The sequence below is a fragment of the Podarcis liolepis genome, assembly GCF_965112155.1.
Source record: "Podarcis liolepis genome assembly, chromosome: 1".
NCBI lineage: Eukaryota > Metazoa > Chordata > Lepidosauria > Squamata > Lacertidae > Podarcis > Podarcis liolepis.
In genome coordinates, this window is record NC_139554.1 from 124,526,318 (window position 1) to 124,552,525 (window position 26,208).

Here is a 26,208-nt window from a genome sequence, read left to right on the forward strand (position 1 = left end):
TCTGTCTGGTTCCCTGTAACCTTACTTCTCGCAATGAGGGAACTGCCAGAAGGCCCTCGGCGCTGGATCTGATATACAGTGGTACCTTGCATATACAGTGGTACCTTGGGTTACAGACTCCACTAATCCAAAAATAGTACCTCGGGTTAAGAACTTTGCTTCAGGATGAAAACAGAAATTGTGCTGACACGGCGTGGCGGCCTCATTATCTAAAGTGGTACCTCAGGTTAAGAACAGTTTCAGGTTAAGAACGGACCTCCAGAACAAATCAAGTTCTTAACCCGAGGTACCACTGTAGATGCCAATGTAATTATGTGCACTTTGGCACGGAAATCATTTTTAAGCTAACTGCGCAGGAGTGGCTATTATTCGGATCTAAATTTTTCTCCCAACGTTGACTAAGAAAAGGAGGGGTACTTCATGTCACTTACATTTTCTCTCTCTACAGAGCTAAATTTATAATTCTGCCTCTAAAGAATTTGACATCTTGGATTATAGGCCTGCTGTGACAGTTTAGTATAGGAAATTGTTGCCATGGTTAACACTACAAAATGAGAACGATAACCTTTAACTGAAACAGCTGCAGGTAGGATGCCCTGTGCACCTGTAAGCTACTTCTACTTCCCAAGTGTATATTCCAAATATTTCAGATTTTGCAACGTATGTTCACAAGACAGGCAAGGCATTATAAGCCAACTCTATATCCAGATTTACCAAAATTTTAACTGCCTCGTGCTTTTGAAAATCTGGGGACAAGATGGCTAGTGAGGAACAGTATCATAGAATCATAGAGTTGGAAGAGACCACAAGGTCTGGTTTCAAACCCTCCCTGGGTTCTCTTGAGCTAGTCACCTTCCCTCAACCCAATTCCACTTCACAGGGCGGTTGTAAAGATAAAGGAGGAGGGTGGATCGTGTGGGAAATAAATGCAAATAATAGTAGCTACGGCAGCCATCTGGAGTATGCTCATAGGCAAGGACTTCCTGGTGGCAGCACACAAAGGAGTCCTCAAGTCTAAAAGTTGGCCTTTTAGTTCCTTCTCCTAGCCTCTGGGCCAGTCAAATGGAAGAGAAAGCTATTAGGACAAAAATAAACCAATGGCAGACATAGCTTGCTTTGCCATGGCAATCCAATACGCATAGTAATCGGTGTGTGATGCGTTTTAACCCCTTCCTTCCCCATGGGAGGTGAGAAAAAGACAGCACAATGCCCTTTTTGAAGAATTTTAATATGCATCTTTTCATGCAAAGTCAGAACACAGCAATCGATTTGTAGCTTGGAAGAGAGGATCCTCAGTGCTGGCCCTTATCCTTCTTTGGAGGGAACAACGTATACTCAACCGCAAGAGCTACCACAAAGGCTGTGAATCCCCATTTGAATCCTTTGCGGAGAACGTCCATGATAGTGACAGGTTTTGCAAAGGTGCCCATATACCTCCAGGCTTCGTTGCTAGAGGCAAGACAAAAACAACAAAGATGAATGAAAAGTCAAGTTGTACAACTGCCTATGTTGGTCTACAAATTTAATGACCTATCCTGAAGCAATATTATAGTGAAAAGTGTTGTGGTTTTCTGTATCCTTACAGAAGTTAACCTAAGGAAATTCATAGAAGGAAAGCTTCTTTTCTTCTCCTCCTCTCTGCAACCCCCACAAAGTATCTCTGAATGGTCTATCCCCCCCTTGAATAATGTGGGCTGGAGTGTGGGGCAGGGGATGCCCAAAACGGCTTGGATGTTAAGATAGCAAAGAGAGTCCACAGAAACAAAGGTTCCCATATCTCCTTCCCACTCTTAAGTTAGACTTTTCTGTGAGATCTGTGGCTTTTAATTATCAATTTTGCTTACAGGTTGTGTTTATTGCTTGTGGTCTCTAATCCATTCAGCTATAATTCACAAGCAACCATATAATTTTCCTTGCCGGTCTACTGCAATCATTGAGCTTCTGATGCCACTTTAGAATGATGCATTCTTTGAAAGGACAGCTCTTTAACATGCTTGAATGCTATCCTGGGAACACTTGCTAGGCTAGTGTTTCTCAAACTTGGGTCTCCAGCTATTATTGGACTACAACTCCCATCATCCCTGACCACTGCTAGCTAGGGGTGATGAGAACTGTAGTCCAACAACAGCTGGGCGCCCACGTTTGAGAAACACTGCCAAGAATATCCAATCCCTTCCCTAGATATTACAACACCCTGCCTTGCAAAACTCCTATGTGGCTCACTTGGCAAAGGTAAAGGTAAAGGGACCCTTGACCATTAGGTCCAGTCGTGGCCGACTCTGGGGTTGCGGCGCTCATCTCGCTTTATTGGCCGAGGGAGCCAGCGTACAGCTACGGGTCATGTGGCCAGCATGACTAAGCTGCTTCTGGTGAACCAGAGCAGCACACGGAAACGCCGTTTTACGTTCCCGCCAGAGCGGTACCTATTTATCTACTTGCACTTTGACGTGCTTTCGAAATGCTAGGTTGGCAGGAGCAGGGACCGAGCAACGGGAGCTCACCCCGTCGCGGGGATTCAAACTGCTGACCTTCTGATCGGCAAGTCCTAGGCTCTGTGGTTTAACCCACAGCACCACCCGCGTCCCTTATGTGGCTCACTTGGTACTACCTGTATAAACTTCCTTACTGTACAAAGGGAAAAAGTACATTCTTTCCTCTGCCCTCTTTTGCCTCTGATCTCCCCCATAACTAGCATATGGTCCTTGGAAGGGAATGTAGCCCCTGGGCTGAAGACAGTTCTCCACACCAATCCCAAGTATTTCAGAGCATTGTGTTCCTGAACGGACATTAAAAAAATAACCTGAACGTATTTAGAGGGGTTTGGATCTTTTCTTGTAAAAGGAGGGTATTGTCTGCTATACAATAAGTCTGTGGCTGACAAAAGCAAGTGAAAGGCCGTATTTTTGCCAGCTCTTACCGAAGCCATGGATCCTTCAGACCACGCCGAGCCAACCTTTCTTGGATATCCTGTAAGGGAGTCCCCTCTACCTTCCATACTTTTGGATCAGGGTATTCCACTTTGACCGGTCCATGCTCATGACCATGCCCCATGCTTCTGGAGAAAGATTTAAAAGAAAAGAAAAGCAGCTCTTACAAGGTTATTTATAAAACTGCATTCAGAGCTTCTCTTTATAAAATAATAGGAAACTGACCACCCACCGCACAATGGCCACATAAGAAATGTGTCAAGTATTCCTTAGGAAACTGCAGGTATTCATAATAGCAGTTCATAATACAGTGGTACCTCGCAAGACGAAAGAGTTTTTCGTTTTTTGAGTTGCTTTGCAAGACGAATTTCCCTATGGGCTTGCTTTGCAAGACGAAAACGTCTTGCAAGTTTGTTTCCTTTTTCTTAAAACCATTAATACCCAGGAAACCGTGCTTTGCAAGACGAAAAATTCGCAAGACGAAAAACCTCGCAGAACGAATTAATTTCGTCTTGCGAGGCACCACTGTACTCTTAATTGGCTAAGGCCCTTTAAGAACTGGGTGGAACACCCCCCCCCAGCACTTGACTAGAACATTTAAGTAGTGCTCCATTTGCACAAGCACGACTTGGCATCTGACACCCTCTAGCATTTGCTGCGGAATGGGTGGGAAGAACGGTTTTGCTCCCCCATCGTTCTCTTTTGCAAACTGAGTTGGAAAAACTGTCTCCTGAAATCACATATAAATAGGGGTGGGGGGGTGGGTGTACCCTGAAAGCCTTCCTTGTGACAATTTCACTTAGGACAATTAAATGACAAGCTACGGCTAAGGGAGGAGAAAGACAGACAGACAGACAGACAGACAAACACACACACACACACACACACACACACACACACACACACAGAATGTGCGCAGAGTCAAAGCTCTAGTTATTTGAATGCTCCAGCAGTACAGTATTGCCAAGGTTATACAGAAGTACTATAAAAAAAAACAGCATGGAAGTGGGAGTAGAGGGATTGGTCATGCTCCTCATGAGGTTATGTCAAAGGTACAATTCAGTATTTACGGTACATGACACTCAATACAACTATATTTCGCACAACACTTCACATAGCAAGCACTTAATTCACAAAAGGCTCATTGACTGTTATGGAAATGATTCCCCTGCAATGGAAGTGCTTCCCTGAGGCAAGACATCTGGATTAAATGCAGCTTTAAAAAATGGCACCTACTTTTAAGTGACAGTAAGGTCACGGGTGGCGCTGTGGGTTAAACCACAGAGCCTAGGGCTTGCCAAACAGAAGGTCAAAGGTTCGAATCCCCGTGATGGGGTGAGCTCCCGTTGCTCGGTCCCTGCTCCTGCCAACCTAGCAGTTCGAAAGCACGCAGTGCAAGTAGATAAATAGGTACCACTCCGGCGGGAAGGTAAACGGCGTTTCAGCATGCTGCTGTGGTTCGCCAGAAGCAGCTTGGTCATGCTGGCCACATGACTTGGAAGCTGTACGCCGGCTCCCTTGGCCAGTAAAGCAAGATGAGCGCCGCAATCCCAGAGTTGTCCGCGACTGGACCTAAAAGTCAGGGGTCCTTTACCTTTTTAAGATTGGAAAGGCCCTAGACCAGTGGTTCCCAATTAGCTAATTACTGACAACGCCCTGTTTTTCAAAAACCAATTGACGGACCTCCTACTTTTGAAAATTTTTGATAACTCTGTGGCACATTTGTAGCCAAGGGGGGAAGGGGGGCAGTTGTCCCCCAAATCAATACAAAACTGAGATTCTGCTCCCCCCAAAAGCCTGCCCCCCCAACAAAAACCCATGTTCTATGGTAGTCACCACTGCAAAGCAATTTTTTGAACCAAATGTGCTGCAGCCCCTAATAAGCAATTGATTTGGGGTATACTGTACTAAAATACACACCATAAAATTTGTGATATTCCCATGCAAAACTGACAAAATAGTTGTGGGGGGGAGGTAAGGGACTGACCCCCAGGGGTCCCTAGACCCTTAATCGGGAACCACTGCCCTAAACTGTTTCTATACAACAACATCTGAGCCAACGGCCTCCTTCGCTGAAAATCATCGCATGAATTGCATTAATACTAGCCTTAACTTGTTTATAGGACAGTACTAACTTTATCTCTGTGATGAGGAAGGGGTGGTTGCAGGCAGGGGGATCATATATATCATCCATCCCATATTTTAAGAGAGACTGGGCCACCCAGGGCTGGGGACAAGTAATAACTCATATACTATTCCAAGATGCAGAAATTTACTTTTGCTACCATGGGAGCAAATGCCAACCACCATTTTTTTTGAAAGAAATAAGAGTGATATATTAATGATCCTGGTTTACTGAGCGAGGGGTTTTCCATCCCTCTGTAGTCCTGGTACCAGCATCAGTTTTCTTTCATAAAACTAAATGGAAGCCACCTGAGCTCATTGCTATCTGGTAATGCTTTGAATTCATTTTATTGGTCATACTACATACTAGAATGTGACAAAGAGATGGATCGCAGGGAACTCACTTTTCCATGCAAATAAAACTTTCTTCTTTTTAAAATAACAGCCCAGTAAGAAATATGAAATAAAATAAAGAAACTGTACAAAAATGCAACTTTAAAAATTATCTCCAGTCAAATGAGGAAATTCCCCATTTTTAAGAGACCAATTGTGTTTAACAGTTCAAAGCTGCAATAAACTGCATTTTAATAAGCTTTATTAATTACAATTCCTTCTAAAATTAGTTTTTAAACGGCTTGCATTCCAAGAACGGCTGTACAAGATCATGGCGCTTCTATTGCTTGCGAACAAGATGTACTGACTTGCATTAGTCATCCTCCAGATCTGTACATAAGACATAATCATCATTCTGCTCTTGAAAGTACTCATTTGACTCAGCAGTTAGATAAGCACATAGAAAAGACTTTGCAAGAGTGAGACCCAGAACAATGAAACTAAAAGGGAATGAATGAATGAATTGGCGTCTTCCCATTCTTTTGACAGATCAGAAAAAAATACTTTAATGGGTACTTCAATAAATTTTAGATGACCATTTATATTCTCAAGGCATGATGTGCCCAGACGAGGCTTTTAGTCCTTGCATAAATTATTTAAGACAACAACCAAGGGTGACATTTTAGCTTTTGGCATATGAGTAGCAACTAATATTCCTTGTTGTCGTTTTAGAGTCTGCTGCCCCTCCACCTGCCTAATGCTAATAGTGCACTTGCATCTGACTGGTCAAATAGTGTCAGTGTACTGGAAGAAGCAAAGATCACAAGTGCCGAAGCAATGATTCTTCAACATCAACTTCGTTGGTCTGGTCATGTTGTGCGGATGCCTGACTATCGTCTTCCAAAGCAACTACTCTATTCCGAACTTAAAAATGGAAAGCGTAATGCTGGTGGTCAACAAAAGAGGTTTAAAGACTGTCTCAAGGCAAATATTAAAAATGTAGTGTAAACACCAACAACTAGGACACACTGGCTTGTGAGTGCTCCAGTTGGAGAACAGCCTTTACCAAAGGTGTCATGGGCTTTGAAGATGCTTGAACTCAGGACTCAAGGGAGAAACGTGCTAAGAGTAAGGCACGCTTGGCAAAACCACACTGTGATCAACTCCCGCCCGGGAACCAATGTCCCCACTGTGGAAGGACGTGTGGATCCAGAATTGGCCTCCACAGTCACTTACGGACTCATTGTTAAAACTGTGTTTATGGAAGACAATCTTACTCGGCTACGAGTGATCGCCAAAGAGGAAGAAGTTTTGAAAGCCTTATAATAGGCTTGCAATCCTATAATACTTACTTTGAAGTAAGCACCACTGAAAACACCAAGATTTACTTCTGAGTAGATACATATAGGATCACACAGCTGAACAGCGAAAGGTGTTTTCATTATCAGCAACTTATGCCAATTACGAAGAGCAAGTGAGTTAATGTGATATCTCCACAACAGACAAGTTCTGTAATGAATTATTATAAAATGTCAAAATAATATAAAATGATTAATATAGCAGTTCTTGTCTTTAGCTTTTATCCCCATACACTAGGTGCAGTAACATTAGAAAAAAGGACGAAAAGAAAACTGGAAGAACGCAAACAGCAACTATTTCTTTTTTAAAATTCAGTTTTTAAATGCAGTTGTACTATGTAGGCAGTAGCCAGTACATTCCCCCCCCCTCCCAGTGCTTTACTTTTCCATGGAAAACTTTGTTTCATAAGTTAATTAGGAACAATGAGTGCATGCCAAGTGCAAATAGCATTTTAGGCAAGGGTGATGATTTCAAAGCTGTAAGCTTTGTTTACTAAACGCAAGCAAAACAAACATACAAAATTTGATCACTAAGCATCAGGAAGTTTTCCAAAGCAAGCTTAATGATTTATAATGAAAATTCCCAGAATTTGCATAGCAAACTTTCCAGTTTAAGGTTTTCCAGATAACCAGCATTGCTGGCAGTAGTCGAGCATCAGCAGGCTGTTCTAGGCAGCAACCTTTGCCACTAATGACTGCTCTTATTCCTCGTTAGAGGTGCTTTCATTTACAGCAGGGCAGCAGCAGGAACAACTTAGATATGCTCCTTTGTTTCTCTAGATTGCTGCAGAGCCAAGCAGCATCCAGTCTTTCCCTTGCTAGCAAAGGACACCATAATGATATTTAAGAAGTTACCCACCCATGCTGCAGCAATCTTAGAATATTTTACAACCCTTGACTGCACTCAGCATAGGTGGTCAGCCGACATTATCAAACTACTAAACTAATGAGCACAGCAATCCTAATTTCAGCATTAAAGAATTCCTTCACCTGTAAATAAAACTAAAGTCTGGTATACAGCAGCCACAAATATAGCTACTTGTCTGGCTGGAGGAGAATCTTGCTTGTCACAGGAAACCAAACATAAGTAATGTGCAAGCAGATGGGCTAGGAACTTTTGTGAACTTAATTGCCAGGCTGCCATACTGATAGACTTTCTGAGCAGTAGAGACTATAATGTAAATAAGGATTGAAGGACTCAGAACATCACAGAATATACATTTTTCAAAGCCCTTCTAGATAGATATATCAGCTACACAGTTATGCCTTTTTGTTGCAAGGGATCCAGACTTGCTTAACCAAGCTGGTACTTCTGAGGTTTGTATAATAGTTTCAAAACAATACATTTCAATTCAATGCAAGCCAATATGTGTCTGCCCCCTCCCCCCAAAAAACCAGAAGTGAAAAAGCCAATTTTCTACAATATAATAACTGCATCAGTAGCGGTACCAATATGTACAAAACAGTTAAGCTACTGATATGAGTATCTGTGATATGATGAGCAATGCAATTTTCCATCTCCACAATTTTGTGATTCAGAAACGTCCAACAGCAGCACTGTCCACTGCCAGTGAACTGCACGTTCTTACTTTGCTTCCCACCAACAGCTCTACCTTGTGTCTGTGCTTCAGCATTAGCTTCAGCTGAGCAGCCACTGCAGTGATTCTCTCTGACAACACCACCAGAAACTCTCTTTTGTTCTCCTGCACAGGTGTATATAACTCGACAGGTGTGGGGTTTTCTTTCTCTCTCCCAACACCACATTGTTCTGTATCCTAAGAATGCCATGTCCTTCCACTAAGGAACATACACAGGGTTACCCCACAGCTAAACCACTGCGCTACTTGGGCTTGCCAATCAGAAGGCTGGCGGTTCGAATCCCCACGATAGGGTGAGCTCTCGTTACTCTGTCCCAGCTCCTGCCAACCTAGCAGCTCGAAAGCATGCCAGTGCAAGTAGATATAGGTACCGCTCCGGCGGGAAGGTAAACAGCGTTTCCGTGCGCTCTTGTTTCCGTCATGGTGTCCCGTTGTGCCAGAAGCAGTTTAGTCATGCTGGCCACATGACCTGGAAACTGTCTGTGGACAAACACCGGCTCCCTCAGCCTGAAAAGCGAGATGAGCGCCTCAACCCCAGAGTCGCCTTTGACTCGACTTAGCCATCCAGGGGTCCTTTGTTGTTTAGTTGTTTAGTTGTGTCCAACTCTTCGTGACCCCATGGACCAGAGCACGCCAGGCACTCCTGTCTTCCACTGCCTCCCGCAGTTTGGTCAAACTCATGCTGGTAACTTCGACAACACTGTCCAACCATCTCGTCCTCTGTGCTCCCCTTCTCCTTGTGCCCTCCATCTTTCTCAACATCAGGGTCTTTTCCAGGGAGTCTTCTCTTCTCATGAGGTGGCCAAAGTATTGGAGCCTCAGCTTCAGGATCTGTCCTCCCAGTGAGCACTCAGGGCTGATTTCCTTCAGAATGGAGAGGTTTGATCTTCTTGCAGTCCATGGGACTCTCAAGAGTCTCCTCCAGCACCATAATTCAAAAGCATCAATTCTTCGGCGATCAGCCTTCTTTATGGTCCAGCTCTCACTTCCATACATCACTACTGGGAAAACCCCTTCATGGATCACTGCCTTGCCGTGGTGAAGGGGCTTGAACAACTCAAGAGAAGCTATGAGCTATGCCGTGCAGGGCCACCCAAGATGGACAGGTCATAGTTTTGACCAAACGTGATCCACCTGAAGCAGGAACCGGCAAGCCACTCCAGTATCCCTGCCAAGAAAACTCCGTGGACAAAGACAACAGGGGTCCTTTACCTTATCCTAATAATAATAATTTATTTATACCCCGCCCATCTGGCTGGGTTTCCCCAACAACCCTGCAAGGTAGACCTGCTTAATCGACCGACCGTTACTAAAGTTATTCAACGGACTACCAAGATGCCTTTGATTTCAAGATGCATCAACTACCGTGATGTATTGAGTAGCCCCGTTCAGAACTGGCCGAACTGCAGCCAACCACCGCCTCGAAAGCCTTGCGTCTTTTATCGGTGACCCTGATGACTAGGGCAAGGAACAAGGCTTCCCAGTCTCGGAAGGGAACATAAAAGGGGAGCCGCGGGTGGGGGCGGAGAAACAAACGTTAAGAGCAGGAGGAACCTGTAAACCATCCCATACCTGGAGGCTCGGTGACCCCTTTCAGCAGGACTTCAGGGATCCTAACCGGAAGCGGAAGCCAGTCCTCTCTTGCCAAGCTCGTCAGGGAAACCTAACCCAGCTCAAGAGGTTCCGCCTAAGGAAAGAAGGCGAGGCGGCCTTTTCCGGGTTCGGAAGCTCCGCCCCTTTTCCTTCAGGCTGTGAGCGGCGCCGCGCTTCCCCATTGGCTGTAAGGTCTTCCCCGCGCGCCCCTCGGAGGGAAGCCAATGAATGCCGCGCTTGCTGGGGGCGGGCCAATGGGCGGGCGCCTTGTTACGTTGCCGGAGACGCTGACAGGGACTGGAGGAGGAGTGAGCGCGGGGAGGTCGGCGGCGGGGGGAGGGGGAAGCTGTGGAGAAGGAGAAAGCGAGGCATTAGCAACAGCGCCAGCAGTAATGGTGACGGCGGCTGAGGCGGCGAGAGGCTGCTGCGGTTGACGCCGGTCCTTCCCGCAGGTGGGTAGGCGAGCCTCTCCCTCCCTTCTCGTCCCCCGCTTTCGGAGTGAGGGAGGATGGGGGGAAGGGGTTGGACGGGGGGCTTCGGAAGCGGCTGAGGCGCCGCTTCTCGGCTGTGACAGCTTCCTACCCCCGCTGCCCCTTCCTCCTCCTGCGCCCCGTTGCAGGCAGGTGTTTCTTCGGCCTCCTTTCGCCGCTGCTCTGGCTCTGAGCCTCCTCTCAGCACCGCCACAGTATAAACAGGTAGCAGCAGCAGCAGCAGCAGCCCTTTCCTTACCCTTGGCAAAGTGGAGCCTCTCTGACGTGACCATTTCTCTCTCTCCCGCCCCCCCCCTTCTTCTCTTTGCCCTCCTCCTTCTTCTTCCAAGACCGGGTTTCCTTTCCTCCCAAAGCAAAGCTTTATTTCACTCCTCCACCCGCTCGCTTTTAGGCTAAGCTCCCCTTTTCCAAAATCTCACAGTTGTTACCGGGGCGATTTTCATCAAAAAATAACACCACCACAAAACATCGCCTCACAGTGCCTTTTGCTTACAAGACATCTGATGATGCCCTGGCTTCAAGCTTGCACCTACTGGTGTTTTATTTTTATTTCTCCCCCAAGGTACTTGAGGCCTCTCCTTGCACCCTCGAGGTTGACTCCTTCCTTGAAGGATTGGCAGCACGCTTTGCCCACCTTCAGAATAAAGAGAGGAGACCCCTTTTCTAGTTGGCAATACATCTTTTGGTTTGTGCTGCGTTGATCTCCGAGATGTCGAAGCGATTCCTTTCTAAGCAAAGTCCCTCACTGCGCTGCCATCCCTTTCTCAATTGGTGCTTGGGAACCCTCCTTTTAACACATTAACTCATGATACAGTGTGGGAAATGTGACTGGGCAAATTTAGTAGGGACACATTGATATCTGCAGGTTATGCAACCTCTCGACTACATTGCACATACAGACATCCACCTACAGAGCTTGTATAGTGGACGTACATTGGCACACATTGTGTTCATGTAAACATGTAGGCTTTTGAAGTTGAGTGAGAAAAGCTGCCATATTAGCATCTGTACATTCAACTTTGAATACAGTTTCCTTAAGATAATAGATTGGGTTGGTGGGTTTACTGATAGTCAACTGGTTTTGTTTTTCTCCCCCAGGAAAAGCGGAAGACCAGCGTTTTATAATCTACAGTGGGAGGTAAGTGCAAGTTCAGTATTTCCTTAGACAAGGATATTAATTCTATTGATTATAGCTTTGTTCTCTCAAGTAATTGCTTTTAGGGACTTTGTAGGTATTTCAAAGGGATGAGTAAGATCTATGTTAAGGTGTCTCCTGGAGATGATTTTTACTTGTCAGTCAGATGCCATTATGCAGGCTGGCTGGCTAATGCACCTGAACTGTGTAGTCTGTTCCATCTCTCCTGTGTTGAAAGGGCTGAGTATGCAGCTGTTTCATGGTTCAAAATAAAACTGTAATTCTACTAAGTTTTGCTTATTTTCTTGCATCTAGAAGCAGAATAGGATAACTAATAATAGTTATAAGAGAGAGATAATGTTTTAGCATGTTTGTGTCAGACATTTAAAATGCCTTATTTAGAGTAAGCTTCCATTAACTATAGTCTTGTTTAATCAGTTATCTTAGAACATTTGTTAACTTCTGTTATGAGATAATTAAAGACTGGAGAAAAGAGCTTGTGAAAGAACAAGCTTCCCATCTAAACAAGAAGTAGTCATTGTGGTGCTCTTCAGATGTTGTAGACTACAACTCCCATTATTCCTGAACATTGTCTATGTTGGCTGGGTCTTACGGTACTTGTCATTCAAAACATCTGGAGGGCACTAAATTGGCCACCCCAGATATAAAACATTTGGACTACTGTTTTCTGTCTTTATTTGGTTTCATAGTTTATATCTTCTTCAAGAGAAGGTCTGATAGATGGATAGCCTCTCTTGTTCCTGGGATGCAATGACAAACTAGGTGGAAGTAAAGTTGTCTTTACAGGCTTGGCTTTGCATAAGATGTAAAACTGATTAGAATATTGTACTATATCTTTAGGCAAATATGCTTACTGGTTTATGATGTCCATTCTATGTTAACTGTTCGTGTTAACTGTATATATTGTTTCCTGTTATTTAAGTATGCTCAGCCTTATAATGTTACTTTTTAGGGATTTTTTTTGATACCCTATTTTTTCTATCCATAACACTTTTCACTGGACACACAATTCACCTGTTGTAGCAGAATAGGCTAATATGTTGGGGGTGGGGCTGATGTTTACATTGGTCTTAACTGGATGTGTAGACTGCTCAAGATGCATAAGCTGTGACTTGCCTCTGGAGCCTTGTGGGGCTGAGCAAAACGATATTGTTAGCAATAGCATGCCTAGGGGATGGGGAGAGTCACTTTTCTTTGTACAGGAAGATTAGTTGTAATTTTGGTTTATCCCACTGATTTTTATTTCAGTGGATGGAGGTGGGGGGGGATAGAGGATACTTAAGAACATAGTCATTGGTATTTTGACCTTCACGCTTTTTACATACCCAAAAGGCCATCACAGGCACATTACACAAGGTATTGGTGGTACTCTTCAAAAGTGTTATGAAGAATGGGCAAGATTGTTCAAACAACATAAAACAAGGGAGAATTCTGACAATTGTTACGCACACACCTCATGTGCATAGTAAATGCACTCCTATGGGTGGTTATATAGGTCTACACATGCGATTACCCTATTTTCTGTAACTTTGCTCTAATTTTTTCTCTGATAACAATAGCAAAATGTGAAGATTATGCATAAATCTTCTTTCTCAAAACTTTTGTAAAAGTCTGTAAATGCAGGTGTAGACCCATGTAGCTCCTAAATACGTAATAACAAGTAATAAATGCAATTATTATTTTTTCAAATAAGTGTCCCAAAGCGACTTATAAATAGCAATTGTGAATTAATGTACAGTTTGAGGGTTGCTCCCAAACCATTACTTGCACCCCTGCAATCTAGTTTGCATCTTATATTTTAACGTACCTAATTTATCATTACTTCTTCTATTCCTAGCATAGTCCAGAAATGCACTTGAGTTTTCTGTGTGTCTCACTTGCTGTACGCTTCAGTGAGGCCTGGATTTGACCCATAAAGACCCATGACTGTCTCTTGGAAGGGAGGTTTGTGTAGAGGCTTGCGCTGTCTGACAGATGGTATCTATGGACCTACAGAGATATCCATGGAATAACATAATGGTTGCATCTTAGTGGATCTTAGGAACTGGCTTCTCATTTGTACAGTTCTCAGAACAGAAAGCAGATGAATGTAATGAGATGCATGTTGTAGATGTGATATGAGGTCATCCTCGGTCATTGCTGCCAAGGTATATGCAGTGTTTACCCAGTAGCTCTTTCTTTCTGCAGCCTTGACTAACAACCTATACTCCTGGACAGAGAAAAGCAGCAGAAAGCTACTGCTTTTTGGATCTTGAAATGTTTTGCTTAAGAATGTCATCCCTGCCTTTGACAATGGGAATGTTTGACCAAACCTGTTGCTGTTGCTACAGTTCTGCACTGTTGAGCTCAGTAGACTAAACACTTTCTTCCTGTTCATTGTTGCATTTGGGTTTTTTCCCCTTGCCCTCTCTTTATTAATAGGACAACACAGAGAAATGTTCTGATGTTTTCTCTTTTTTAATGTAGTAAAAAGACTAGAGGGTTTCAAAAACTAAGCCAGGGGGCTTTGATTATAAAAGATCTCATCAATATGGTCTCATCCCTAGTTTTCTTATACTTCGTTGGAGTATATCCTGTACTGTACAAGGATGCTCATTCAAGAGGAACTGTCCTACCCTCTTCTCCCCACTGAGCTTGCCCTATTCTCCTACAATACCAAATTACAAAGCCTTACTGCATGGAAGCTTGATTTGAGACAAATGAGACCTGATGGTCTTGAGGTGACATTGCTTTACAGTTAATCTGTCCTTTCAGCAGTTCTGTCCATGGGCTAGGTAAATATTATCCAAATAGAAACCTGATATTGTATGCTACAAGGAATGCCTTCTGCAGCAGGTGTTACGGGTCCTTGTAGAAGCTGATGGTTGTGATACAACGGGATGAAAGAGAATGTTCCATTTGGGCACCTACAGTTTTTGCGTTGTTTCCATTTTGAAGCTACCTCATAGAAACCCTATGCCCTAGACCTGAGACGGCAAAAGCAACTGGGGATTGACAAATGAGCTCTTGGAAGGGAAACTACAACTGTTACAAATATAATATTTTCCCCTTGGGTTTGCCTTTAACACATCCCATGGACCAAGCAGCTTAAAAAAAGGAGGAGGGGACTTTAAGAGCTGAAAATACGGAGTCTTTCTTCATCCCCAGCCCCTGTTTACTGTGAAAACAGCCCTGAGTTTTATGGAAGATTTAGTATTGAAAGACGTGAATTTGATTGCAAGTGTTCCTCCGGATTGTGAATGATATTAGGATCTAAAAAATAGTGAAACTAGTTCTGAGAGTCCAAAGGGGCCATTAGACTTGTTTTTCCTCAAACAGCAGCCTGCCCATGTCACATGGCAAACTGTGAAATTCCCTTCAGGCTCATGTGAATTAGGTACCATTCAGTTTCTGGTACAGTACACAGTAGAATCATGTTTCAAAGCAAACTATGGGCTAATTTGCCATGTGTTCACCTTCTAGCATTTTTTTAGGATAGACAATGCTAGTGAATAACATTTCACTACGTATTTAATTGATTTAATCTGTTCAATGAAATGAAAACTCTGAGCCTCTTTGAAGATTAGTGTTGTCTGTTGGTTTCCAAAGGTATCCTAATGAAAGAACACTGTAGAGAAAGCAGGCTTACTGTTCTTTTTGCAAGCCCTGATGGCAGTAGCCTAAAAATTTGCTAAGAACCTTTTCATAGTTCTTCTTTTCCCACTGCAGTTGTAGCTGTGTGTGTGTGTTAGTAAAACTATTTTTAAAATTATTGCATTGCCTCGAGAAGTAAATAAACTATATCAATGTTTATTTATACTCTCCTAGAGCAAAAAAGACCTCACAGTAACAAATTCAGCATGTTAGATAATTTTGAAGTGATTGTTTGAAAATTAAATCCCAAATGACCAAATGGACAAAGGAATAGGGCCATGTGTTTATCTCTTATTTAATATTGTTTGTTACCTTTTAGTTCATTAAGGGAAACGGGGGTAAAGAAAAATATCCTGTAGGTAATAATAACAATAATTTTATTATTTGTACGTCGCCCATCTGACTGGGTTGCCCCAGCCACTCTGGGCTGCTTCCTGCAAAATATAAAAACATAATAAAACATTAAACATTAAAACTTTCCCTATACAGGGCTGCCTTCAGATGTCTTCTAAAAGTTGTTTATCCCTTTCACATCTGATGGAAGGGCATTTTACAAGGCAAGCACCACTACTGAGAAGGCTCCTTGTCTGGTTCCCTGTAACTTCACTTCTTGTGAGGGAACAGTCAGAAGGCCCCTTGGAGCTGGACCTCATTGCTGAGCTGATCTATAGGGGTGGAGATACTCCTTCAGATATGCAGGGCTGAGGCTGTTTAGGACTTTAAAAGGTCAGCACCAGCACTTTGAATTGTGTTCGGAAGCGTACTGGGAGCTAATGTAGATTCTTTAGGATTGGCGTTACATGATCCTGGCGGTCACTCCGCAATCTAGCTGTCACATTCTAAATTAGTTGTGGTTTCTGAGTCACCTTCAAGGTAGCCCTACGTAAAGCACATTGTTCTATTCCAAGTAGGGGATAACTAGAGCATGTACCACTGTGGTGAGACAGTATGCAGGCAATTAGGGTCTCAGCAGGGGTACCAGATGCAGCTGGTAGACAGCCACTCTGAACACAGAATTTACCTGTGCCTCCATGGACATCTGTGAGTCCAAAATTACCCCCTAGGCTGTGCACAGTTACCCCATTTAGGATCAGGGAGTCTCCCACACCTCCCCCCGCCCCACAGAAACAGTACATCTGTCTTGTCTGGATTCAACCTCAATCGTTTACTGCCATCCATCCTCCACCCACCTCCAGACACAGAGTACATTCACTGACTTCACCAGTTCTGATTTAAACGAGAGGTAGAGCTGGGTATCATACTGGTGAACACCCAGCCCAAACCCCCTGATGATCTTTCCCACCATCTTCCTATAGATGTTATAAAGCATGGAGGAGAGGACATCAACCAGTGTGACAAAGGTGGTTTCATTCTCATGATGGAGCCTGAATCCCATTTGGAAGGGATCCAAATGGTTGACATCCTCCAGATTAGAGTGTGCTCAACCACCTTGCCCAGGAATGGAAGATTTGAGACTGGGTGATAATTGGCCATAATGGTCGGTTTTTTAATAAGCAGTTTAATAACCACTACTTTAAGTGGTTATCCAGGAAGACTACCTCACATAGGGAAGCATTCACCACCGCATGGAGCCCATTGCCTAGCCCTGCCTAGGAGCCAGGGTGGGCAAGGGTCCAGGAGACAGGTGGTCAGTTTCATTTGTAGTTGAACATGGCCTCAGCTGCACTAAAAACGTGCAAGGAAAGCATTTTCTTTAATGGAGTATGAAGGAAAATTCCTAAAGCACTTCACTGAGCAGGCATTTTCCATTTTCTTACGTAGATGTTTATAGTGGATTATGCCACATTTGTTTCATGTGGTATAGGCATTCACTTACCTCCAGAAGTGAATGTCCATATTTGCACACCTGATATTTGACATCCTACATAGCTAAAAGACTACAGTGGTTTAATAATTTTGTGATCCTTCATTCAGATGACGAAATGAAGAGCTGAGATAATTCCAGTTAGCTACAGGCTCTCTAACTGGATTTCTTACTCAATGATGTAATGTGCTTCCAGGGATTCCCTTTCCTAGTTTGTTTTTGGAATTGATCCCACTAGTCAATAAGCCTCAGCTCAAAGTGTATCTCTTACAAGGGAAAACTTCAGGCACTTAATCTGTTCTGCTTTGTCATGTGCTGACATGCCTCCCCACTTCTAGTTGTAATGCTTGAATTGCATGTTTTGCGGAAATATTGGGCATGTATTTTGCCCTCCCAGAAAAATAAACAGCAACGAATAACTGATAATTACAGTTTGACTAATTCTAAATCTAAAGTTGCATTCCTGTGCACACTTGTTTGAGAGGAAGTACCATATAAATTGGTGAGGCATCTGCTGAGTAAATATGACTAGAATTCTTCTGGGAAACTGCCTGACATATCGTCCTGAAGTCTTCATATTTTCTAAGGATGCAGCTGGTATTCCTGTACATATATGCATTTTGGAGTTGAATAGATTTTGTTTAGTGTAAAATAGTATTTGCATACTATCTTTTATTATAGATAATTGGTAAAATGGGGACACTGTTTTTACCAAATTGAAATATAATTTATATTTCTAAAATGTTTACATGCCTTGCACCTGCTTTTCCTTTCTTGATTTTCCCTCCCCCTCCTCTTCCTGGTTCTTACTAGGCACACATCACTTTTCTTCTGTCTGTCCTTCTGTCGGATGTGATCCCAGAGTAACCTCACAAATTGTACTCTTCAGACACTAGGGCTAAAATCAACTGGGATCACTGGCTTTTCAGATGATAGTGATCTTTTTTTAAAATGTTGCTTATCTTAAAAAATAATCCAAAGCAGTTTTCAAAGGAACAAATTAACATAAACACAGATCCCCTGGAAAGCTTTCATGTAACATTCAGAAAGCTTTAGTTTGTGAAAACAATAAACAAAAGTATGTCACTGTCTGTGGGGAATTGCATTAAAGAGCAATGAGCTACTCACATGTCTGGCAGTTTAATGTTAAATCAGTTGTTTTAATTATGAGAGAAGCATCTGTTTACTCCTTCCGTTTGTGCTACAGGACAATGAATGCTGGACAGTAACAACACATATATGTGACATGTGCACACAACTTCAGAGATGATGCACACTTTATCTAAGTGGTAAGGTTTGCATCCAGAGAAGATTTGGCAGAACTCTGCTCATGCCGCAGGACTTTCCTGGCTCTTCTCCCACTGCAGTCCACTGTGCTCACCCACTGGATCTGTGTTAGATGGGCACAGCAGAAGAACTGGAAAATTGGAGGAATTCAGTTAATCTGATTTGCCTAAACAGAAGTGGTCATTTTGCTAGCACAAGACATATCTGGAACCAAGCCAAAAGCATTATAATGCAGTCGGAAATGTAACTTCACATGAATGTATTAGTAAATGTTGGTAGCAATGGCAAACGGAAGATTAAAAAAAAGATTGCTGTAGTGAGTCACTAAAAGATTGCCTTTTCTCAGACTCGTTTTAATATTGTGTGGCAGGTTAGAATGAACTATTGAAGGCAGAGAGGTCATAGGGTGCCAAAAAGTTTTTGTTTTGTTTTGTTTTGTTGCAAAGGCTGCTTGATCAGGTGATGGTTGTAGTTGCTTTGCTATCCCCATCTAAGTTCTAGGGAAACTTGTATAGTACCTCCCAAAAGAAGAGTTACCGGTATTTTAGGTTAAGGTTACCAGATTTTTTTCAATGAATCCGAGGACACTTTCCAACTTCAATGGATTTTCTATGGGGATGGTTTGTAAATCCAGGGACTGTCCCCGGGAAACGGTGACGTCTGGGAACCTTATTTTAGGTACTTCCTGGATGGGAGGTTGCGGGGGGTGTGTGTACAGGTTATATCAGAGATTAAATGGAGGTTTAGATTGTTTTGTAGGGCATATCAAGCCAAACAGTCTTCTCAGACCAACTTGCTAGCATCTGATATTCCTAGTTCCCATTTCCCTCTCTCTGTCCTAATCCTAGCTGCTGTATTTCTTTATAATGCTACTCTTATCCCGCTGCAACTGAGATAGAGGAGGAGCCATAGCTCAGTGATGGAGCATATGTTTTACATTCAGAGGGTCCCAGATTCAATCCCTGGCGTCTCCAACTAAAAGGATCTGATAGATGCTGGGAAATGCCACTACCTGATTATGGAAAGTTGCTGCCATTGAGTTGGTTCTCAGTTATATTTGATTATTCTCATATTACCTGCCTTGTACTGTACAAAGTACAGTGGTACCTCAGGTTGCATACGCTTCAGGTTACATACACTTCAGGTTACATACACTTCAGGTTACAGACTCCGCTAACCCAGAAATAGTACCTCGGGTTAAGAACTTTGCTTCAGAATGAGAACAGAAATTGCGCAGCGGCAGCGGGTGGCCCCATTAGCTAAAGTGGTGCTTCAGGTTAAGAACAGTTTCAGGTTAAAAATGGATCTCCGAAACGAATTAAGTACGTAACTAGAGGTACCACTGTAGAGCAGGAGAGAAATATTTTAAATAAATGTTTGATACCCTCTTCACCTGCAGCTTCACGTAATGCATACTAAATTGTTTTCAAAACCAATGGGAATTTAATCAGCAATTTCTGATGTAAAAATTAAAAGTAATAAAATTCCACCATGAAGGACTTGCACCTGGATCCCAGCTGGAATGTACTGGAGTATATTGACCTCTTCCCTGCCAGGAGAATATTATTCCATGAAGTTGGGTTCAGTGTCTTGAGTTCTCTAAGCTGCAGAACTATAGAGAAGTATTAAGTATTTTCTCTTTGGCGGCTGATAATAAAGGGCACAACAGATTAATGAACAAAAACTGTTTTTAAGCTGTAAAAACTAAATAACCCTGATGAAATTGGTTTTCTCACTGAATTCCACTTTCAGTTGAAACAAAAGCTAATCTTTAAGGTATGTGTTTAAGTTTTCATGCAAACACAATGTCAGTTCAGCACCTTGATTTTAATTAATCTTCCTGCAGTTCATCCATAACCTCATTATTTTATAATACAGCATCGTTACTTGGTTGGTCACATCTATACATTTGCCCCCCAAATTAAGTGTTTAATTTCAGCAAGGTGTAAATACAAGGGTCTATAATTCTTGGATGGCCTTGATAGCTCAGCCAAAAATTGTGGCCACAAGATTGTGGGTAGCCTGCAGGAAAGGGTGCTATGGAGTGCATGGGATTTGGCTGCTGTTCAGAGTTGCATAATGTCTCTCCACAGCCTTCTGCTTCCCTTTCCTGTGTGGGAGCAGGAAATAGGGGCTTGTTACTTTGTTCCTTCATGGTAGAGAAACTCTACCATGCAATAAACAGCCCCCTAGTCTTATTGCTAAGATTGAAGCTGCAGAGAGGCAGGAATCACCAGTCAGTCCGTCACCTCCTCAACTTTTAGTTTAGGGATTGGGGGGGGGGGGTTGCCAAATGTAACACTTAATGATCTCTCAGACCTGAGGAGTAGCTGGTTTCTTTATTGTTGGATTGTTGGCTTCAGATCTGAAGAATAACTGTGCCATGTAAACAATAGGCAGCATTGTATTTAACTATTCAGTAGCATAGTAAATTATTAAACTAGTATTAGAGGGCAGAGAATCTTGTTCATTTTATTTTTCTTGTGTACCTGTTGCAGCAATATTTTCCGCTAGCAGGGCATAAAATGTCATAGGGCTTTTTTGGTAGTTTTTTAATGCAAGCTTTTAAAAACACCTATTTTTGTAAGATAAGTAATTCTTCCCTTCCTCCATAAACATATGATATGTAACCTAAGCATCTTATTAATTAGTGAGATTATTCATTTGTCTGTACAGCATAGGTAACAGTTTTTGTGTGTTTCTGCCTGTCACTTTGCTGGTCAGTGCTCTGGCAGAGCTCCCTCTTACTGTAGTAAGGTCTTCTGTTGCCAGAGACAGCCACACATATATATGATGCACTGAGGCCCTTTGTGTATTCAGTTTCTCCATTTTATTTAAGAAAGGGCAACATCTTGTGTATGTGGATGTAGGCCTAAAACTGTTAAATTGGTTTTGTCAGTGTTTCAGAATCTTTCCATTGAATGTCTCATACCATATTCTAAGCATATGCTCATGGAATAGATAAGTAGATACAAAACTGGGGGAAATGTATATTCTGGAAACATAGTTGTAGGAAGCCACAGAAGCAGTTGCTTTAACCATACCGCTTATTCTTTTAATTTCTTTTCATGTTCCCAGGTCTGCTAAAAAATAGTGAATAAAGTGCAATTTTACAACAATTTAATAAACAAATGAGAACAGTGACAGCATCATATAGATAGTAAAACTAAAGTTATCCAAGTTAAAAATGCTAACATCAGCAATTCTCAAAAGCCTTGGAAAACAACAGTTTTTGCTTGGTACCTAAATGATGGCAATGAAGACCTCATGTGACCTCCCTAGGGAGCCCATTCCAAAGGCAGGAGCCACAACGGGAAAGATTGTATTCTTAGTCCTAACCAGCTGCATTCTACAGACTGGGGGGGGGGGGCATCCTGAGAGAAATTATTTCAGTTGGTGGGCAGATTTGACACTTGGAAGCTCAGCTCCCAACGCATATCTGCTATCACTGTCCAGTGAACATCTCTCTAATATGATGTCATGCTTCTTGACGTTGCCCTGTGGCAGCCTAGCCAGGGCTTTATTTGTTGTTGGCACAGCAAGTCTTATATGGCCAGAACAACCAAGTTTCAACTACTGTTGGCTCCATTGCCTTTTAGCATTGCCTTTTAGGAGCCAACAGATATACTAGGAATAAGAATGGATTATTCTTGCGTATCTCGCTTAAATTTCATGTTGCTGTTATTTGTATAATACAGTTTTGAATCTGAAATTGTATATGGATTTGTTAATGATTCTGAATTGGTCAAGCAGTTTTGAGAGTGCAGTTGCCATGATTTGAGAGGAATTGGTTTGGCACTAGAACATGGGACATGAAGCTTATTGGGAAATTATAATTTGTAGCATTTGTTTCTTCATAAATTTCTCTTGTGAACTCTGTTTATGATTTCTCTTTTAGTTGTACATCTATACTTGTTTTTACATGTTGGGTGTGATTCCCACTTCAATTAAAGCATTTGAACTTTAATTTTTAAAAGCTAGCAATTTCCTTCAGCAGTTAGCGATGCTGTCAGCTGTTTACATACTATTTATACTGCTTGCAGCAGCTGGAAACTATATTGCTCAATTAAAGGTGCTCTATATTTCTTACTTCTAGAGATTTCTGCAGGTTCTGTCTCAAAAACTCTGAAAATGGATGGAAATTAAGAGAAGGATCAGGTCATACTCCTAGTAAGAGCAAGTATTGTGAAGCTCACTTCATGCTCTTTTCCCTTTTGACTGAATCAGGCACCCATGACACCAGCCTCAAAGGAAGGTAAATTTGGTTGAGGTGCCTGTTTTGGGAGCTTCTTTTCTCCCTAAACAGATCCTAGCTTATGTTGGGATCCTTAAGCATTATATAGGACAATGGGCTGCTTCACATCTGTGTAATTTACACCTTAAATCTGAAATGAGCAGGTGAGTTGTGAGAAAGACCCAATAAACGTGGTTAAGAAAAAGGTCCCTGTCTGTCACTTTCTGCTTTAACATTCTTTTTAATCTTCTATCTGTTCCATTTATATTTTAATGTTGACTAACTACTGAATAATCATTCTTGGCACAGTCCTTCTTGTTAACATTACTCATGCACATATGGTGACTTCTCTTAGGTAATGTGCAAAACCACTGATCTACTCGAGCTAGATTGTTCGAGATACGTTTGTATAAGAGAACCCAAAGCTGAGCATCTTGATTTTCCTAAAATAGCTACACAAATGTGTATTTCCTTGAAGCATTTCAGAGCTGTTCCATGGTAACATAATGTTGTTGTAATGGCAACATTAAGTTGCCAGCTTAACCCAATTCAGAGTCTGGTCTCAATGATAGTTTTAGCTGGACAGTAGTGCTTATATAGTGAAAAGCAAGTAAAATAAGACAGTAGACTGAAAATCCAGCAGATATACTCTGCCCTTTCTATGTTTCTATTAGGAAATTTTCTGATAGGTCTTGTTAATTTGGCCCAACCCTTCCTTGGGTCAAGGCCTATTTTGATTGGCATTGTCAAAACAAAAGGCATTTATTTTCTGAACTGGGATTTGGGAAATAGTCGTCTGCTTCACTGCATATAGAAGAGGAACCTTACTGTCTTTGTGTGCTTGTGGCATGGACTGTATATTTACAGGTATCTGTGCACATGGGATAACTCCGTGCCAGACTGCTCTACAGGTTGAGACACGTATAAGTTCTTTCCATGTTAGTGGTGTTCTAGCTCTCCAGAGAATAGAAATTGTAATGTAGAATGTGTACCACTTAGGTGTAGAACACACTCCAACACACACTCATCATAACATTGTTGGCCAGTGTTTTATGTTGTTGTTTTTTTAATTGCTTGTGTGGCTTTTGGGGAACTGTACAAAGTGCACATGAACTGGAGAACAAATAGGCATGTGCATAGCAGTGTATGAAAGGGCAGTCTTAGGAGTCTTGCTCAGTAATGAGAGATTTTTGTCGTTGTTACTGCTGCATCCGCTTATAAATTGATGGGAGCAGGAAGAAGTAGGCTACTCAAAACAGAATGGCTCTCTGACTTTCTTCTTCTTCTTACCTGGAAACTTGGAGGGAAGTCTTCCACATTTTAAAAGCATTTTGTCTTTACACTTAATGTAGCTTAGCAGATGAACTTGACAAGGACAGAAATTTTTTTATCAGGAAATGAAAACTGACCTGGAATGGGAAACTGCATGTGTTAGGAACAGAGAAAAGTCAGGTTTTTATTTGAACAAGGCAACCTTCAGTGTTGGATTTAGCATAAGAGAAGCCAAACCTGTTATATAGGAGCTGACGAAAGATGGATTGGAAATCTGTCTCGCTTTGCGTCGGTTGAGCTATCACACAGTAACTGACGAATGTTTCAGGTTTAGTGTAGGATGACTGCATGATGTTGTTTCTAGGGAAACTGGTGGTGGGAGCATGTAAAAAGGTAAGAAAATATGTTCTCAGGACAAACGCTTAAACGAGTTGGTTTATGAGCTTTTTGTATTTATTGTTATGCCTTTTCAGCTGTTTCCTCAGCCTCTAGAGCTTTTGGGTGATGCACTGCATTCTTCAGAACACTGTATATATTAAAACTGTATTCTTAGAACATCTTCAGTGAATGTCTTTATATCTAGATATTATGAGGTAGAGATTTAGGGGCTGAACTGTGTGGTAGCCATGTTTACTGATTATACCAAATTGCCCAGGGTTTTTAAAACAAAAAAGGGCTTACAGAGAACTCCCGATAGGATTGCTCCAAACTGGATGAATAGGCAGTGAAATGGCAAGTTGAATTCATGGTTAGCGGATATAGAGTGATGCACATTAGGGCAAAAATAAATAAATCGTAATTTCACATTTATGCTAATGGAGTAACTGACCAGGAATGAGACCTTGGAGTCACAGTATCAGTGAAGGTGCAAGCCTTGTGTGCAGCAGCTGTGAAAAAAGCAGGTGCCATGCTAGAGATCATTAGGAAAGGGATTCAAAATTGCCGGTATCATAATGGTATTATACAAATCTGTGGGGGGACCACATTTGAAATAGTCTGTACAGCTCTGGTCCCCTCATCTCGAAAAGGATATTGTGGAGCTGGAAAGGGCAACCAAATGGTCAAGGGATTGGAGATACTCCCTATGGAAAAAGGTTAAAGAACGTTTTTAGTTTAAAGAAAGGATAGAGTTGTATAGAATTATGCATGATATAGAGAAAGTGGATGGATAGGTTTTTCACCCTCAGACGCATCCAGTAAAGCTGAATGTTGGAAGGTTTAGGAAAGACAAAAGGAAGTACAGGTCTTATGTGAAATTTGACTCCTTTATTTCATATTTTACAGAAACCCATTCTCTTTTTGGTATTATCTGTTACGGTACCTTTTATGTTGCAAGTAGAACAAGGAATGTCACATTTTCTAGATGGACATCTGTTTAGTATAACATAACTGATTTTTGTAGATCAGGAATTGGTTGTACAGTACAGTATATGCCTTGTGGTCAGTATGAAATGTGATACATTGTTGAAGCTCCTGAGATCCTCAGTTTGTTTTTTGCAACAAGTTGGTAACTTTCCTAATTGCATAGAAGAACTTGAAGTATGATAGTGTGCTGCAAAGGCTTAGGCGCTAAGTTAGTAAAACGCTCTGGGTTTGTTTCCAAATTATATGGCCAGCACTGTGCTTTTGTTTATGAGAAAAGAGTGGGAAGGATCCTGTACTTTTTGCACGTTAGGATTCTTTTCTGGAACTATACCAGCTGGTGAGCATGCATTTTTTGTTGCTGAATCTGAATAAGTACACATGGAACTTAACAAAAGACACTCACCTCCCATAGCATCTCTTTGCAGATTTCAAGAATAAGCAATTAACACAGAGAACTTCTCAACACACATAATTATTATAAACTATTTAAATGAATGTGCCTGGAAAAATCATTGGCTCCAGGTCCCCCTAAGCTTCTGAATAATAGATGACTTGCATAGGAATATAAAATTAGTTTTCAATTTTCCGATTGTTGAGTTTTAGTATGAACCGAACATTGCAGCCATTCTTGGGTTAGGTGTACCAATCAGTTTTTGTTTGTCAAGGCTAGATTTTCGTTGCTCCTTAGTTACTCAAATGTTTATTTGCTTGCTTTAAAAAGCCTGAATGGGTCTTAGGTGCAGTGTTCAGTGTCTTTGTTCAGAACCTTAGCTGCAAGTCTCTTCGAGTGCTGTGACAAGATGCCCTTTTGATTTGGTGTATATGTACCAATGAGATCTTTTTTTTTAGTTGTAGTCATGTTGCAACATGCTCATCTCTAGTCCAGGTAGCTATCTGACAGGTGGTTGTAATTTCAGCCGCTATGCTAGAATTTCTTGTCTCTTAAGTAAATAAAAAAAGTTGTTAGATAACAACAGGATATATCTTATGATGCACATTCTTTCAGTTTTAG

At 42.0% G+C, this 26,208-nt stretch overlaps 2 protein-coding genes across 3 annotated transcripts in view; one reads left to right on the forward strand and one right to left on the reverse strand.

Moving 5' to 3' along the window:
* Window positions 1-1,211: 1,211 nt before the first annotated feature.
* Window positions 1,212-10,069, reverse strand: NDUFB3 (NADH:ubiquinone oxidoreductase subunit B3). Its single transcript, XM_083470666.1, has 3 exons — window positions 9,913-10,069; window positions 2,918-3,055; window positions 1,212-1,449 (listed from the first exon to the last, which is right to left on the reverse strand). Exons 2-3 carry the CDS (start codon window positions 3,049-3,051, stop codon window positions 1,293-1,295), a joined length of 291 nt encoding a protein of 96 aa, XP_083326792.1. The 5' UTR covers window positions 3,052-3,055; window positions 9,913-10,069; the 3' UTR covers window positions 1,212-1,292.
* A 138-nt stretch (window positions 10,070-10,207) lies between these two features.
* Window positions 10,208-26,208, forward strand: part of HYCC2 (hyccin PI4KA lipid kinase complex subunit 2) — a 48,247-nt gene continuing 32,246 nt past the window's right edge. The window contains exons 1-2 of one of the 2 annotated variants that reach the window (XM_083468677.1): window positions 10,208-10,385; window positions 11,523-11,562. The gene's annotated coding sequence lies outside the window, so the exon portion shown is untranslated. The remainder of the gene's footprint in view (window positions 10,386-11,522; window positions 11,563-26,208) is intronic. The other variant, XM_083468678.1, reaches the window with a different exon arrangement.

Bases quoted from the DNA above. Each gene is read 5' to 3' on its own strand.
- NDUFB3 (XM_083470666.1), bottom strand. From the start codon at position 3,051: ATGGGGCATGGTCATGAGCATGGACCGGTCAAAGTGGAATACCCTGAT. The intron at 1,450-2,917 runs GTAAGAGCTGGC...TCTTGCCTCTAG, and splicing joins CTGAAGGATCCATGGCTTCG to CAACGAAGCCTGGAGGTATA.